Source organism: Orcinus orca, chromosome 9, assembly GCF_937001465.1.
Source record: "Orcinus orca chromosome 9, mOrcOrc1.1, whole genome shotgun sequence".
In the NCBI taxonomy this organism is placed as follows: domain Eukaryota; kingdom Metazoa; phylum Chordata; class Mammalia; order Artiodactyla; family Delphinidae; genus Orcinus; species Orcinus orca.
In genome coordinates this window covers 42,298,820-42,316,096 of record NC_064567.1, presented here as the reverse complement: position 1 = coordinate 42,316,096, position 17,277 = coordinate 42,298,820, and the positions used below count along the sequence as shown (strand labels likewise).

The 17,277-nt window shown below is 37.0% G+C and overlaps 1 protein-coding gene across 5 annotated transcripts in view; it reads right to left on the bottom strand.

Annotated features, from left to right (window-relative positions):
- Positions 1–536: 536 nt before the first annotated feature.
- Positions 537–17,277, bottom strand: part of DPY19L1 (dpy-19 like C-mannosyltransferase 1) — a 95,943-nt gene continuing 79,202 nt past the window's right edge. For 2 of the 5 annotated variants that reach the window (XM_033428297.2, XM_033428299.2), the window contains 6 exons: positions 14,176–14,200; positions 13,152–13,271; positions 12,184–12,358; positions 11,254–11,353; positions 9,988–10,113; positions 537–3,363 (listed from right to left, as the gene is read on the bottom strand). In XM_033428297.2, the coding sequence (XP_033284188.1) occupies positions 3,207–3,363; positions 9,988–10,113; positions 11,254–11,353; positions 12,184–12,358; positions 13,152–13,271; positions 14,176–14,200 (703 nt within the window). In that variant the 3' untranslated portion in view covers positions 537–3,206. The remainder of the gene's footprint in view (positions 3,364–9,987; positions 10,114–11,253; positions 11,354–12,183; positions 12,359–13,151; positions 13,272–14,175; positions 14,201–17,277) is intronic. The other 3 variants (XM_033428294.2, XM_033428295.2, XM_033428298.2) reach the window with 3 other exon arrangements.

Genomic DNA, 17,277 nt, shown 5'->3' with positions numbered 1-17,277 from the left:
TATATTTGAGAATAACTGACCTCAAACATGTCAGAGAATGAAAGTGTTACTGTGTAAAAATATTATACAGGCATGAATTAAGCTAAACTGTCTTTCCTCCAAGCAGATTAAAAACAAAACAAACAAACAAACAAAAACTAAGTTGATGCTTACTTATATCAAGCAAATACAAGGAGCTATAATTTAGGAAATGTCATGAGACCAAACTGTGGTTTAGAACTAATGTATGAAAAAAAGGTTTCAGAAATTCTGGAATTATCCTCAAAATATGGCTTTAAAGAATGATTGTGTCCCTTCATGGAAATGATAAAGGAAATGTTAGTGTATAATGCCATAAATATAAGAAGAGTATGGGGAACCTCAACACCTATACCACCACTGATGGAGAGGACTAAGTGGTGTCATGGACCTTTAACCCTTCCCATTTATTCAGGACTGCAATCTGTCACAAACCAGTTCATGGTTATCTGACTACAGAATGAGGCTGAACATGTCCACAGCCAAGGAGGAAATGAAAATAACAATCAAAAAAACACTTTCTATATTTTTCATGATCTTTTTTATTTAACATATATAGTACATGTAAACTGGCATAAAATTCATAAAAATACAATTCCCCTATGCATTATCACTTTATTTCTGACACATCCTTTCATTTTCTCCTTAATATCATTGTTCTATTTTAACACTACGCTGTTTCTGCTAAGCACTTTTAGAGGCTTATCTTTTTATAGAAATAATGCCCCAACTTTGTTTTTTTTTAATGTCATAGCAATAGCTATTTTATCACTTCCTTGCCCATCCTAACCTTCCTCACACAAAAGCAAAATATTTTTAAATGCTAAAAATGCATAAAATACTGAGCTTTAATACTATTTTGTCATGTATATCAAACCTACCACTACTCTGTGCTGCCATAAAAGATATTAATAATCTACAGCACCGGCTGCTACCAGATGTGACCAAGGCTGAGTGTGCAGTGTAGCCCAAGGCCTCTGTTCTAAACTGACTGGCCTAAAATATACTCATAGTTTGCTGGTGGAGTTACATCAATAAATACTGTTAAAAAAGGAGTCTTCTGGCAAAATAAAAAAAAAAAAAACTAATTTGATTACTTTTATCTTTTCCCAGCATATGAAACAGTTATAACAGTATTTTAATGTTTTTCCTATATAGAATTTCAAATAATTACATGTGAACTTACTGGGAAAGGAATTCCTGAAAGGTGGGAAGAATAGAGAACTTTAAAAATAAAATTTTTTTTAAAAAATTGTAACTGCTGGATGTATAAAACATATTTACGAGAGAAACAATGGCAAATAAAGCAGAGCACACACTTCCGCTCTTCCTGCCCATGGTGCCTCTCATCCTCCTCGACCTCAAGTGCCCACTTGCCATTTTTCTGCATTGCTTCATCATTGCTCAAATTCTACTCCTAATCCACAACTCCCCAGATGCTTCCTTGTTTTCTGACTGGCAAAAGACCAAGAAATAAGTCACCCGGTAAGTGAGAAAGAGGGGGCAGGCACCTGAAGACACTGACAATCTCCGCTGGAAGGAGGCTCCCTGGGAGAGGTGGGCTCTGGGGAAGGCTGGGGGCTGCACAGTCCTCAGCCCAGGCTGTCTCGGCAGCTGTCTGCTCTAAGCAAGCTAGTGCCTCCCCCAGACCAGGCTTGTCCTTGGGCTCTGGTGAGAAGGCAGAAAGAGAACAGCTCTTCACTGGCTCCCCGGAGTGGGCACCGGAAACCATCCCTGAGGACTCAGGTCTCAAGGACAATCCACAATGAGGTTAATCTACCTGTGGTTAATAAAGAGAACACTGTGTAATTAAACGTGTAGTCCACCAGAGTCATGGTTTGCTTAGAACGTTAAATCTTAAAACCATTTCTCAAAACTATGAGGATTCACTGTTTTGAAGAATCTCATTTCACACAAATTAACTTTTAAGAAACAAAAATTCATACTAGAAATTTAAAGCAGGTTGGAAAATTTTCCAAATAAAAATAAACAGGAAAGAAAAAAAACAAAGAGGAAGGCTGAATATACTCATTCCTCATACTGAAATGATGCTTTTTGGAACCAAAATTATAACATAAGGTTTAAGGCTTCGTCTTATTAAAGACAGGCAATTTTAAAAGTAAAATATAAAAACTCCATTCACTTATCATTATTCATTTACTTATCTGACAAAAAAGTTAGTCATATTTTATTGTATCTTAATAGTAAAAGAAAAATTACCACATACTACAGTCTACTGTTCCACTATAAATTATGTCTACTCAAATATACATTAGTTTCTAGATGCATTATATTTGTGGTTGTTCAAAATAGTTTTCTTAAGTCTACAATTATACATGAAAAATTTTAAGTGGTTTAAAGTTATTAAAATATAAACATTTGAACAATACTAAAAATGAATACTAAAAATACACAATTGTCATTAAATTTTTTAAACCAAGAATAAGTACTTGCTAAGCAACTAAATGTGTAAATAGCACTTATTTGACAAAGAATATTGAGAAAGAGAGAGACAGACAGACAGACGCACACACACTAATGCCACATGGTTGGTAGTTAACAGGAATTTGGTCTTAAGGACTAGGTCCAAGAGCTTGGATTAATAACAGGCAGGAAATGCTTCATTAACGAGAGCAACAGAGAACAAAAGAATGTGAAGAAGTGAAACAAACAGAGTTCTACATAGCAAATACGCATGTCTGCCCCATCTATTCTTACTGAAGTTGATGACAGGGGCTGACTTGACTGAGGAACTTACAATAATCGCTGAAATGTTCAAAAGACAACAGCAAAACACAGAGAAAAAAGCAAGTGGCATCAATAGTCCACGAACTGTAAAATGAGCCCCTAAACAGTCCGTAAGTGACTATATTTTCATATCACCCTTGTCACGACCCATCATATTTTTTATACAGGTAGCTTTGCTCACTTTAGGACAAATATTTAAGTCAAGTACAAGCATATACTCATTTGCATAGCAAATTTTAAGGGCTGCATTGAAATAGTAACCAACTGATAAACGTATAAGTATTTTTACAATCAGAATGACATTCAAATTGACCAAATAAGATGTTTTTCATTTGAAAACAGTTACTTATAAAAGTTTTGGGGATCTGAATTAAAAACAAGGCATGAGCTATTAGCAAAACATGAAAACCATTACTGGTGGACTTCTCTGTAGGCAGCGGTCATTCCTCTATAACTTCTAAGACTTTGTAAACACTATTCTGGAATACAGTGGTGAAGTGAGGCTTGGACTCCTTTACTAAGAGGGTACATAAGGGAGGTTTCCCAGCATTAGCAGGATCTTCCACATCCCAGATTTCAGGCATACTGCAACCAGGCCTAGAAAAGTTAATGTGCAGATTAAAAATCAATGTACATTATATCATGGCAGATAAAGGAACACACTTTTTATGTTCCTGCTCTCATGTCATTTTTTTCTTAGTTTTTTTTTTTAAATCCTATCATAGTTATTTATATTTATGTAAGCTACCATAAATCCTCTTGAGAATAAGGTGAACACAGCGAAGGTAACTATAAAGAAAGAAAAGACATATAATATACATGAATTCAGGTGGTGGGGTAGGAAATCTCCGTTGAATTCTGCCTCAGCTACTTACCAAGAATTTTGTGTTGGGTAGTTCACTCAGTCTCCCTCTCCACATTTGTAAAATGGGAAGTACCCATGACATAAGCGATTAAGGGAGAGACTGTATCAAGCACATACTCAGTGGTAATATACTGACACAGAACATCATACAGGCGTACCTCCAGGAGATCGCGGGTTTGGCTCCAGACCACCACAATAAAGCAAACATTGCAATAAAGTGAGTTACATTTTTTAGTTTCCAAGTGCATATAAAAGTTATGTTTATATTGAAGTCTATTAAGTGTGCAGTAGAATTACATACCTTAATTTAAAAATTCTTTATTGCTAAAATAACGTTAACCATCACTGAGACTTCAGTGATAAGGCTTCACAATCTTTTTGCTGGCGGGGGGCCTTGCTTTGATGTTGATGGCTACTGACTGATCAGGGTGATGGTTGCAGACAGCGGGGGTGGCTGTGGCAATTTCTTAAAATAAGACAATAATGAAGTTTGCCACCTTGATGGACTTTTCCTTTCATGAATGATTTCTCTGTAGCATGCAATGCTGTTTGACAGTGTTTTACCCACAGTAGAACTTCCTTCAAAATTGGAATCAGTACTCTCAAACCCTGCTGCTGCTTTTATCAACTGAGTTTATATAATATTCTAAATCCTTTGTTGTCATTTTAACAATCTTCACAGCATCTTCACCAGGAGTAGATTCCATCTCAAAAAATTACTTTCTTTGCTTATGCATAAGAAGTAACTCCTCATCCATTAGTCTTATCATGAGATTACAGCAATTCAGTCACATCTTCAGGCTCCACTTCTACTTCTGGTTGTCTTGCTATTTCTACCACATCTGCAGTTACTGCCTCCACTGAAGCCTTGAACCCCTCAAAGTCATCCATGAGGGCTGGAATCAGCTTCTTCCAAGCTCCTGCTAATGTTGAGACTTTGAGCTCTTCCCATGAATCACAAAGGTTCTTAATGGTATCTAGAATGGTGGATCCTTTCCAAAAAGGTTTTCAACTGACTTTGCCCAGATCCATCAGAGGAATCACTAGCTATGGCAGTTATAGCCTTACAAAATATATTTCTTAAATTATAAGACTTGGAAATTACTCTTGATCTATGGGCTGCAGAATGGATGTTGCATGAGCAGGCATGAAAACGTTAATCTTGTCGTACATCCACCAGAGCTCTTGGGTGACCAGGTGCATTGTCAATGAGCAGTCATATTTTGAAATGAATCTTTTTTTCCCGAGCAGTAGGTCTCAACAGCGGGCTTAACAAAATCAGTAAACCATGTTGTAAATAAACAGTTGTGCTGTCACCCAGGCTCTGTTGTTCCATTTATAGAGCGCAGGCAAAACAGGTTTAGCATAATTCATAAGGGCCCTAGGATTTTCAGAATGATAAATGGAGCACTGGCTTCAACGTCAAGTCATCAGCTGCTTTAGCCTCTAATAAGAGTCAGCCTGTTCTTTGAAGCTTTGAAGCCAGGCATGGACTTATCCTCTCTAGCTATGAAAGTCCTAGATGGCATCTTCTTCCAATAGAAGGCGATTTCATCATTGAAAATCTGTTGTTTAGGGTAGCCACCTTCATTAATGATCTTAGCTAGATCTTCTGGATAACTTGCTGCAGCTTCTACATCAGCACTTGCCACTTCACCTTGCGCTTTGATGTTATGGAGACCGCTTCTTTCCTTAAATCTCATGAACCAAACTCTATAGTTTCAAACTTTTCTTCTGCAGCTTCCTTACCTTCTCAGCCTTCATAGAACTGAAGAGAGTTAGGGCCTTGCTCTGAATTAGGCTTTGGGTTAAGGAAATGTTGTGACTGGTCTGATCTTCCATCCAGACCACTAAAACTTTCTCCATATCAGCAATAAGGCTGTTTCACTTTCTTATCGTTCATGTATTCATTGGAGTAGCACTTTTAATTTCTTTCAAGAACTTTTCCTTTGCATTCACAATGTGGCTAACTGTTTGGCACAAGAGACCTAGCTTTTGGCCAATCTTGGCTTTTGACATGCTTTCCTTACTAAACTTAAACATTTCTAACTTTTGATTTAGAGTGAGAGACATGCAGCTCTTTCACTTGAACACTTAGAGGCCACTGAAAGGTTATTAATTGGCCTGTGTCTCAGGGAGTAGGGAGGCCCAAGGAGAGGGAGAGAGATGGGAATGGCTGGTTGGTAGAACAGTCAGGACACACACACCCATCAAGTTTGCCATCTTATATGGGTACACTACATGGTGCCCCCAAACAATTACAATAGTAACGTCAAAGATCACCTAATCAGTAACTGATATATTACTTTCAAATCTATATTACCTATTTTATAATCATCAATGTAATAACTGATTCAGGGAATTATAAGAAGTGGATGCAAGAACTACCTGGTGAAAGGCTATTGATTATAAAGGAGATTTGTCTACTTAAAATGGAGAGAATTGGGGAACATTCTTTAATCAAGTGATCAAACTTAGCATCACCAATAATAGAACAAAGTGACAGGTACCTACCAAAGTGACATAATGGAAAGTACACATCTTCTATGTACTATTCTTGCCAAATTTTGTCAAACTGAATCTAATCATGTGGAATAAATTAGACAAATCCATATGTGGGACATTCTTACAAGACAACTGGGCTGGACTCTTCCAAATATCAATAGAAACAAAAAAGGTGAAAGGAATTTCACAATGTTTATGTTTTTTTAAATATTAAAAACAGAAAAATCAAGGAAAAATTATAGAGATTTGCAACAGCTTATGTTTTGTCATAGTTGTTTCACTTTTCTTTATAAGAGAAAAAACCATTTCCAACAAGTCCCTTTTATTCCCAATGGCAGTCCCACTCCCCTGCTCTCCACCACGAGGCAAGCACTAGACAGAAATGCACATGCTTTCTCCTTTTCAATAACATTTTTAATTTAAAGGTAACCTTCACCCAAAAAGTGTCAAAATATAAACCTATCAAAATAAATAAGTAAGTCACTGTCACCTCCAACACCGTTTCTCAGAGGTGGCTTCTATAAACAATCCAGCATACATTCTGCTAGACCTTTTCACGTTCAGACATACAAGCACACAAAAACATAGGCACAGACATATTCATATTCACAGATGCTCCTGGGTTGCTTTTACAAAAACAAGATTAATCTGGGACTCCTCACTTAGGAATGAAAAGTGGTCATTGTTGCATTTCATAAAGACCTACTTTATTCTTTTTCATAGATGCTGGTAATTCTATGTATTATTTAACCACTCTTTTATGGATGGATATTTTGTTTCTCATTTTGTCATTATAAAACAATGCTGATATAAACAATGTTATGCCCATATTTTTCTGTAAGCTAAACTTCTAGAAGCAGCACTATCACTATGTCAAAAGGCTATACAATTTTCACTTAGTTTCTATCAAAGTATCTCCCAAAAAGGTATTACCAGTGAGTGTTCCTGCAAAGAGTGTTCAGTGCACACTTTTTTGCACACCCTTGTCGACACTAGATTCTATCGATGTACGAAAATATGACTGAACTTGGATTTTCTATGTTTTAATTTTCTCACACATACTAAGGCCAAACCGTTATTACACTGCAGGCCAATGACAGTAGAGAGTAAAACATATATGAAGTACCAGCTACTGAGTTCAATTGCTTTCAGGAAAAGAAGAGGGCAGAGAGCTGCCTTTGTGAGCTCTGTCTAACATCCTTTAGTCCTTTTCCAAGTTTTTTGAAGTTTTCCCAGGCCAGCCAGCTACATCTTTAAAATGGCATTAGTGAAAATCTGAATAATTTTCTTCTGAATTCACGTATTTTAATTTTATGTCAACTCTATTATGGGAATTAATGAGAAAGAGAGCAGAGAACTGAGAATAAAAAAGGAGTTAATTAAACTCATTTACAACTTGCATTTGAGTATATTTTCCTACTTGTATTTGAACACAGTGTATCAAGTATTTAAGGAATAATCAAGCACACAATTAACCCACTCTGTTAATGAGAGCACATAAATACAGTGCCCACCAAGGTGCCAAGCACAGTTTAAGCTCCAGATAGATATTAGTCCCTCTTCCCTTTCTTCTCCTATTTGAATTCCCCACTTGCTCCCCCTGTTCTGCCATAGCTTTCTTTTCCAGTAACATACAGCTGTCTCAGGCTGGCATAACAGAAAGAATTGGAGAGTGAGGGCCAAGGGAATAAAGAAGATCCCGATTCTGGTAGAGAGCTCTCTAGCCAGAAACTCAGTTCTTCCTTCTGCAAAGGTATGTGCTAAGTATTAGTCCTTCTTTCCTTTCCTCTTCTGTCTGAGCCCTCCACCTGCTTCCCTGTCAGGACAGAAAGCACAGCTGTGTTTTGTCTCCAGCTTTAAGCAGAGTGCACCTATCTAAGATTTCCTGAGACTTATAATCCTGTAGTAGATAGTGTTTTTTCAGTAACTGAGCAGGGAAACCAGATGAGAGGAAGCCACTTCTTCAGCTTCCTCCCTCCCCACTCCTGCTGCAACAAATACAACAAGGGCAAGTCAAGGTCCAGAGGCGGGGAAGCTGGCACACACCTCCACCCCTCTCAACTCTCAGTCTTAATGCCTGTAAGTGAGCTCTAAATGGAGATGATCAGAAGCCAGTTACTTTACTGCTGACTTTGTTTAGTGTGCAAGATTTATTGCCATACTTCCTAAATTTGTCTTTTGATCCTTTCTTGTGTACAAAAACCAGTGCTCTGCCCATCAGAACATGAGACTACTACAACTATGCAAATCCAAGGAGCTCCGTCAACATCTTAGCTCCATCAACATCAACGGGACCAGGGATTGAACCCATGTCCCCTGCACTGGCAGGCGGATTTTTAACCACTGCGCCACCAGGGAAGTCCCTTTTTTCTTTTCAGAATGAAGCACCTTAGCCTCTGCAATTTCCACATATTCAAAACACTATGCAGGAGGCTAGGAAAAAATGAAGAATCTTGAATCAAGGTTCACCATTAGCTTGGAGAAAAAAGGTCATGAAATAATTTTTATGTTCCAGTAACCTACAGGTGTTTCAGGCTGGCATCACTGAACTGGAGAGTTGGAGAGTAAACCCTAAGTCAGTAAAGAAGATCCCAATGCTGGTGGAAATCTCTGCCAAAAAACAGTCCTTCTGACTGCAAATGTCAGCCCACCATTCATTTATTACAGTGTCTTCATCAAATTGTTATGAGAGATGCTTATGACTTTTTGTCCTAAATTTATATAACAAAGTTAAAGTTTATGTATATAAGTTTCACATATATTCTTATGTTCATAAAGACTTAAAGCGTTTTCTAAATTATGACTCAATAACATTTTCTGTAGATCCTGATTAAATTCAAATCACCTGTGACATATTCAATGGAAAATCATTCAACAATAAAAATTTATTTGAGTTTCCTTGTGGGCAATGCTTGATAGGTACTGTGTCACAGAACTATCTTTACTCCTAAGTCAATATTTAATCATTTCATCTTAACACCCTTGTGTATTGTTGAAATACATGGTAAATGAGTATGATTAAGCCACAGATACAGCAATCTCCTGGAGACTTCTGTTTACTTAAAGAGTAGTGAGAATTTTAAAAATAATAGTATTCCATAAAATATCCTTGATTTCTGATAAAACTATTCCTTTCTGTATTCCTCATGGGGTGAATGCTCTGATATTTTAATAGCAAGCTATCATCTGCTGTCTAGTCACCCAAGTGTAACATTTCTAAATAGTCAACTTTAGAATTCACATTTGCTTTTAAAATCTTACTCTTATTGCTCTACTCTGCTTAGTGAACTTCTCTGTGGAAATAGATACTTTTTAAAACTATAAACCCAAGAGAATATGGGTCACCGTAAGGTTAATTATTTTCCCACTCAAATAAGATGCAAAACAGAAAGAAAGAAGTTCACTCTGAGTTGATGCTGGGAGGGGGGGGTCCCATCTATCACAGGATATGGTATGGTGCAGAGATGTGGTATGGACAAAGCTGCCTGACTTCATTATAATGAGACTCTCCATTATTTGGTTTCAGACTCCACAAGTCTTTTGAAAGAAAATACATCCAACTTTAAATAAAAGTTTCTCAAAAGAACATCAAAGGCAAATATGAACAATTTGGGAAATTATCAATAAGTGCCAATACCTTTAAGGTAATGTGCACATGTATATCATTATAAAATAAATAGATGTTTAAAATGACTAGAAAAGAAAAAACTCCAAATAATTATCAAAAAAGTTTTTTCTGCTTGTACTTTGCTATTATATACATCTCACACATACAACTAGTAAAGCACTTGCCATGAGACTGAATTAACTTTAATGTCTTCTGAATATAAAATACTGTATTGAGTACTCACTTGGATCTTCTTATACACCAGGACTCTTCCAGAACGTAGTAATTCACTTGTAACTTTATCAATTCTCGCTTCACTTCTTCAGCTGCTTTTCGACTATACATTGAATATACTATTTTTGTTCTGGCTCTAAAGAAAAATAATTAGGCAGAAGATTTTCAAGATCAAAAGAATGCAATCAACCTATTTGGACAAAAGCACTGAATGGAACTAGAAGAAAGACTGTACAGAAGAATCAGGTCAAGGGAACATTCTGCACAGGAGTTCCTGCTGAGGGGCACTGGGGAGGTCAATGGAGAAAAGCACAGGTAGCACAAGAGTTCTGAGAGAAAAAGTTCAGTTTAATGAATCTCTTCATTTCCAAACTTAGTCTTTTGGTTTGAGTGCTTGTTTTTGTTTTAAATTCTCCATCACTCTATCACAAGTAAGAGTATGAGCTACACAGACACAACTACAGGACTACTTTAAAGGTACAACAGTCCTAACTTTGAGAACAAACGATTAGCATTAAATGGCTCTCCATTTTATTCCTAATTTAAAAAAAAAAACAAAATACAAAAAATGAAACTTATTCAACACAATTGCTCTGGAAATTAGTTTGCTAACATTGATTTTTTAATGAAAAAGCTTTTTATTTATAAAAGGTATGTCTTGCTGTTACACAAAATATTAATAAGGATTCACCAATTACTTAGGAAATGACTAGCTGATCAACCTAGAAAGTGCATGAAAATTAAATCTATTTCCTTTACAAAGAGAACACAACACTCTAACTTATAAAAAATTAGTAAAAAAAACCAAAAAAACAAGATCATTCTAGTAGGCTATATTGGTGAAAATGAGAAAAAAATCCTCTTTGAATGGGATTCCATCTCAACTGACTCCTCAGAATTCAAGAAAAATAGCCTATAAGAAAACCTTAATAAAAACTATAGGCTAGTGAATCTTCTGGGGAACTTAAAAGGTGATGATAACTAATAAGGACCTGGGTGTTTGGAGCCCTGTAACCTGTATAAAACAGACATGGGGTGATTTCTTTTTACTGCCTAGGAGAGAAGATAACCCCAAAGACTGTAGTTTTATTGTACTATGGGGCCTTAACAGTTTGTATTGAACTTAGCCATCTTATTTCAGCATTCTTTGTCCCCAAACTCTATAAACCCCAGTTCACCATATCCTTTTGAAACACTTCTCATTATTTTGCTGGTTCCCTCACTCACTATTTGTAAGAAAAATTTGTTTTCAACAATGTGATATTTGTGTACTAACCTCAAACCTGCATCTTCGTAATGTGGATGATTCACAATGGGCCGAAGTGCGGAGAGTTTAACACTTGCCATTGTAGGCATGGCACCTGCAAACACTGCATCTGCAAAGCAGGAAGGAAGGTCTTAGGAAGACACCTGGTAAGCATGACAAGGGGTCTCCTTCTGGTCAACTCAGTTACTTCCCAGGTGAAAAAGCTGAGGCCCGAATCATGATACAGAGTCAATGACAGAACCAGAATGAAGTCAGGTAGCTAATAAAATGGTGGTCAGCAACCAAGCCTGGAGAAACTATTTTCCTTGGAAGATAAAGCCTCATCATATGTCTCATCACTGAGGATTTCTGTTTCTTTTGTTTGTTTTTAATGTCTTTTCTTGCTTCTAGGAAAGAAGTAACAAATTGACTAGGGAAGTTTTATAGCACCTAGGAATTCTGGAAGATGATTTAATATTCAGTCACTTGATACTCAGATGACAACAAAAACCTCCCTTTCTATACATGAATAAAATATCACATTCCATGAGTTCATTTCAAAAAGGAATGTGAAGGGCTAAGATTAAAAATTAATTAGGAAAATAAGGATAACATAAATTATTTTAAATTGTGCCATGCAAAACTTTGGATATACTTTGAAAAAAATTAGAATTTATGTAAAATAGAGAAATAAATTACTAAGAAAATAGATGTAACATTTCCTTTGCAAACTATATAAGCAAGACTGACACCTCTCTCTTTCTGGATAATCTAGAAGCAGGATTGCTTAGAAAGATTGAAAGTAACTTGGGTTCAGGATTGTGCAGTTGTACATAGAACTGTAGGGAAAACCACAGCTTTCCTGGAAGTAAAACCATTGGAAGTAACTTGGGTTGAGGATTGTGCAGTTGTACATAAAACTGTAGGGAAAACCACAGCTAAATAATGACCGTTTTTTACCTGGTTTAGTGCTATATTTAATCCACTCTATAAGTTCTTCTTGCGGCAAATTGCTGAACTCCCCTACAATATTCCACTGGGTTTGCAGATTTGCTGAACCTTGTATTGACATGGCTGCTAACACAGCAAAAACAACAGCACCAGGATGTACTTTGCAAAAGAGCCATCCAAATAGCTGAAACCAAATTAAGAATACATTGACAACTGTTAGTACAAACCAGCCTGCATCCAACTTCCCAGAGAAGAATACAGTCTCTGCTAGAATCCCTGATACAGGACTAATAATTCTAAGGAAAAGTTCCAGAAACAATAACCTGAGGGATCAAAACAATTCTACCATTAGCCTAATATAGGTGGGACATGATTTAAGAAACTCTTCTGTCAACTTGCTCTACTCCCAGATTCGGGTAAGGCCAGGCCTACCTACATAATTTGCCAGACTCAGTGCAAAATAAAAATGTGGGTTCCTTGGGGCTTTCCTGGCAGTCCAGTGGTTGAGATTCCATGCTCCCACTGCAGGGGGCATGGGTTCAATCCCTGGTCAAGAACTAAGATCCCACATGCCACGTGGTGCAGCCAAAAAACAAAAAAAAATGTGGGTTCCTTGTCTGACATTTTTTAAGAAGTTCAAAACAGCAGAGTATCAGTCTAGGTGCAGAGTCCTTCTGAGTGTGGGCCCCTGTGAGATCATTGCTTTCTATCAATATCTGTAGTTATCATTCATGAATTCAGCCTGCACTGAATGAGTGTTTGTTGTACACCAAGGACTATTTTAGAAGTTAAAAGGATAAGGGAACTGCTTTGGCCCTTACCCCTTAGGAAAGATTAGTACAAAACCATGAAGAACTTTAATTATAAACAATTTAAAGAACTTTGGGTAATTTAATATTATTTTAGGGCCACTCAATAACAAAGGCTGGGGTAAAATTATCATAGCAGCTATAATGCCAACATAACAATCATCTCACCTGTCTTGAGCAGATCAAGGAAGCCATAACGCACATGTGTGGCGTCAAAAAGAGTTTTAGTCTCATAATTAAAACACCAAGAACTGTATATGCTAACAGTTGCAATGCATGATAAACCAGCTGAAAGAAAGAAAATATTTTTACTCTTACTATTCGTGAAGTTTAAGAATATATTGTTAAATTGGTGAATATATGGAAAAGGGTACTTTTTCTTAGTAACAATATTTTGATTTCTGAAATAATATTTAATAATATTTAATATTATAATCAATATTTTAATTTCTGAAAGTCTTAAAATTCACTTTCAAACTTGTCCCTTTTATTAGAGGGCTAAAATTATAAAGTCCCTAAGGGAAGTGGTCCTATAATTCTGCTCAGAATCAAGCCTAGGGTTAATAAAGCCCACATTTCTGAACCAGATGGAAATATGAAATACAGTATCATGAACTATAGTCACCATGCTGTTGCTGAGAGAGTAGATCTTAAAAGTCCTCTTCACAAGAAAAAAAAGAAAAAAACTTTGAATAACTATGTATGGTAATGGATGTTAACTAGACTTATCATCGTGATATTCCACAATATATATAAATTCTAGTCATTATGTTGTACATCTGAAATATAATATTATATGTCAATTATACCTCAATTTAAAAAAAAACCAGGCTGAATCACCAGGAGATGAGAACAGCAACCACTCACATCTCTGAGGCCTCAGGGCAAGGTGAGCAGACAGAAAAGTGATCCCTAATCATGCGAAAGACACTCTGCATACGCGTCTAAATGGTCTCCAGCAATGAACTGCTATTACCTTGAGGATGATCAGAGCCGACCAAATGAGTTTCCTATCTAATTGCTCTAACAAATGAATGGTCGTGTTTGTAGTATTCTCGTAAAAACACATACAGGCCTATTTTGAAGATGATTAGTGACTTACCAATAAAGTTAGAAAATGGACCTAGAAAGAAAAATCCAAACATATACAAACATTAAAACAAGCCAAATTTTGGTAATATTAAGTCTTTACCTCTCCATGATCAAGTTGGTGTTTTCTGAAATGGAAAAAGAAATACTATCATTGAATCACTACTGAAGCACTTACTTCAATCATGCGCATTTTTATCTTACAAATATGAGTTTTACAACTTCTGTAATATGCCCTCAGGACACATACATGTAAATCAAAATAACTGAAAGTTATAAACCAAAACTGGTGCTACAGTCTTTTAAAACAGTTTATTTTGCATATCCCATATCTGACTACACGGGTATTTATTAGGCCAACAAGGCTCGCTGGCTGTGTATCAGGTACCTCACTGGTAATATAACCTGGCAAAGCAGGGAGTGAAAAGAAACTCTGCAGCCCTCACAGTCCAATACCCCTACTTCCTGTCCTCAGCGGTCCCTCAGCTCTGCAGTAAATTCTAGCTGCTTTAGGGACAATTTAGGAAGCCACACACAAGGTTTTTTTTCAGCAGCAGCTCTGGAATATAAAAATAGCCACATAATGCCAGCTTTACCTTTGCTTGACAGTTTTAATTTCCTAAGAAAGGCTGCATCTTTATAGGCCCATATATCCTCCCCACATCTCACTCCGGTCCCCTTCCCGCACCCCGACCCCGTGTTGAGTCTCATCACAGCAGTGAGAGCAAGCTTTTGAAAATGGGAATCCAGACATGCCACTCCTTACTTAAAACTTTCCAATCGGCTATGGGGTTTTTTGTAATTAAAGTAAACTCTCAAATCCTTACCATGCTACACACAGTCCTCCTAATCTGGTTCCCCACCTCCCATCCTGGAAACTCATCTCCTACCAGGTTCCCTCTTGATCACTGTGCTCCAGTCATACTAGACTAATTTTATACCTTAAAACATCAGAGAGCCGCCTTTGACTCCCATATTCAGTGCCCCTTACCTTGATCACTCCCACTCCATTTCCCTGTTTTATCTTCTCACAGAAAACACAGTTTTCACTTATTGGTTTATTTGATTATCATATGTCTCTCCTAACTAAAATGAACCCTTCAGGAGGACCAGGTACAAATCCATCCATCCACTCAATTTCACTGAGCCTTGAGCAGTAAACAAGATGGAAAAAACTCCGTGCCCTCACAGACTTTACATATAAGTTGAAGGAGACAAACAAAGAGCAAATAAACATACATCACATGGCGATAAATACTGTGGGGAAAAAAGGAAACAAGGTAAAAGATGCAGGGAGTGCTGGGTGACTGGGATGGCATATATTATCAGTGTGGTCACCAACTGAGTGACATCTGAGCATAGCCTGAAGGAGCTGAGAGTTTGAGCCTGAGGATCCCTCAGGGAAGAAGAGCACTTGAGGCAAGGAGAACAGACATGGCAAAGCCTCATGGTAGCAGGCTCCCTGATAGGCTAACAACAAAGACGGCATGATTAGGGAGAAGAGAGAGCAAGGAGCAGAATGAGGTGAGGGAGATCCAGGAGAACGGTACTGACAGGGAAGCACATTCTGAGGCTCAGTATTGTGTTCACAAAATTTGAGATTCTCATTAGACACCCAAGTAGAAATGACAAACAGGGAATCGTATGTATAAATCTGGAGTTCAAGGGAGAAGTCTGGATCAGAGACACAAATGTGCGACTTGATAACACATACCTTCTCTATCCTAAACACTGATATATTTCCAAGACCTAGAAAACAATGCCTAGCACATAGAGTTCAATCTTTTTTTTTTTGAATGAATGAGCAAATGATTCAATTAACCCCTAAGGTAGGTTAATTGAATAGGTAGCACACAATCTAGGTAGCACACAATCTGATTTGAGGACTTGCTTTCAAATATATTGATGTGTTAGCAAACAGTAAAATTACTGGGCAAATGAAGGAAGTGAAATGGATCCTCCTTTATTCTTCTTTCATGCCAAGTAAAAATTATCAGTTACCATTTACCGAGCACCTAAAATGTTAATATGATCATTACATTCCATTAACTCTGATCTTACAACTATTTATTATCCTACTTACAACTATTTATTATCCTAACTGGCAGCTAAGGAAAACAGGTTACAGAGGTAGTAAGAGGCGAAGCCAGGTCTATATATTGACTGATTTCAGAGTCAATATATTTTCTACTTCATCATGCTGTCTCTATCCTACTTTATCCCCTAGCTCCCTGAATAAAGGAGATACTGATACTCACACCTTGAGAATTAAAATGTATGTCCTACCTCTCCCCTTTTTACATTGGCATGACTTTGGTACTTATGCAAAATGAAATGTCGATGTGCCATTCTCCTTTCCAAAAAGCTCTGATCCTACCTGAATTGAGAGCCCCGTGAAGCTCAGTGCTTTTCTATAGTTACTTCTATAGTTGAGTTATTATTGAAAAGACTGTTTTGTTTCTGTGAAAAGTTCCACCTTTCTCTTCCAAAGGTGCATAGTATCGTTATAACGGTAGTCCCCTTCTGAGCTCTTAAAAAAACTTCATCTCAATTGAAGAGAAATTTTGGCATTACATACCAGAAGCTTTTTTCTTTTCCCTGGCCCTCAAAGGCATCAGGTAGAAGTAAGGGCACAGTTACAGTAAATTGTTTCTAAACGAGAACAAGGATTGTCTCAAGAGTGCATGCAATAATTTATCACTGGTGAGGTGAAAGAACAATAGATAAGGCTGTGTGTTATAAAAGAAAATATATAGACACACAAATTCAATAATCTCTACTCCCCAAAAAAATCCCACAAAAGAATGAAATTAGAATTAAAACTTCCTTTGCTCCATCCTCTAATCCCATGCTCCTAACAGTTACAAGTTTTATCCTTCCATATCCCTCCGATGTACAAAGACACATACAAAATCTTTATATTTTAAACAAAAGTGTAATCATCATGTATATGTCTTGTAATTTTTTAATTCAAGGATGTATGATGAAATATTTCTATAAAGAAATTCCACTTTATGACTGGGTCATAAGTAAATCAATCCCGCACTAGTGGATATTTTGGTTGTTCACATTTTCCACATTACATACACCACCACAGTGGGCATCTCTGTACCATCACCTCTGCATTTCCGTGAGCATTTCTAGGGGACACATTTGCACTGGTGAAACTGCAGAGTTAAAGGACAGGCCCACCTTATGTTTTGCT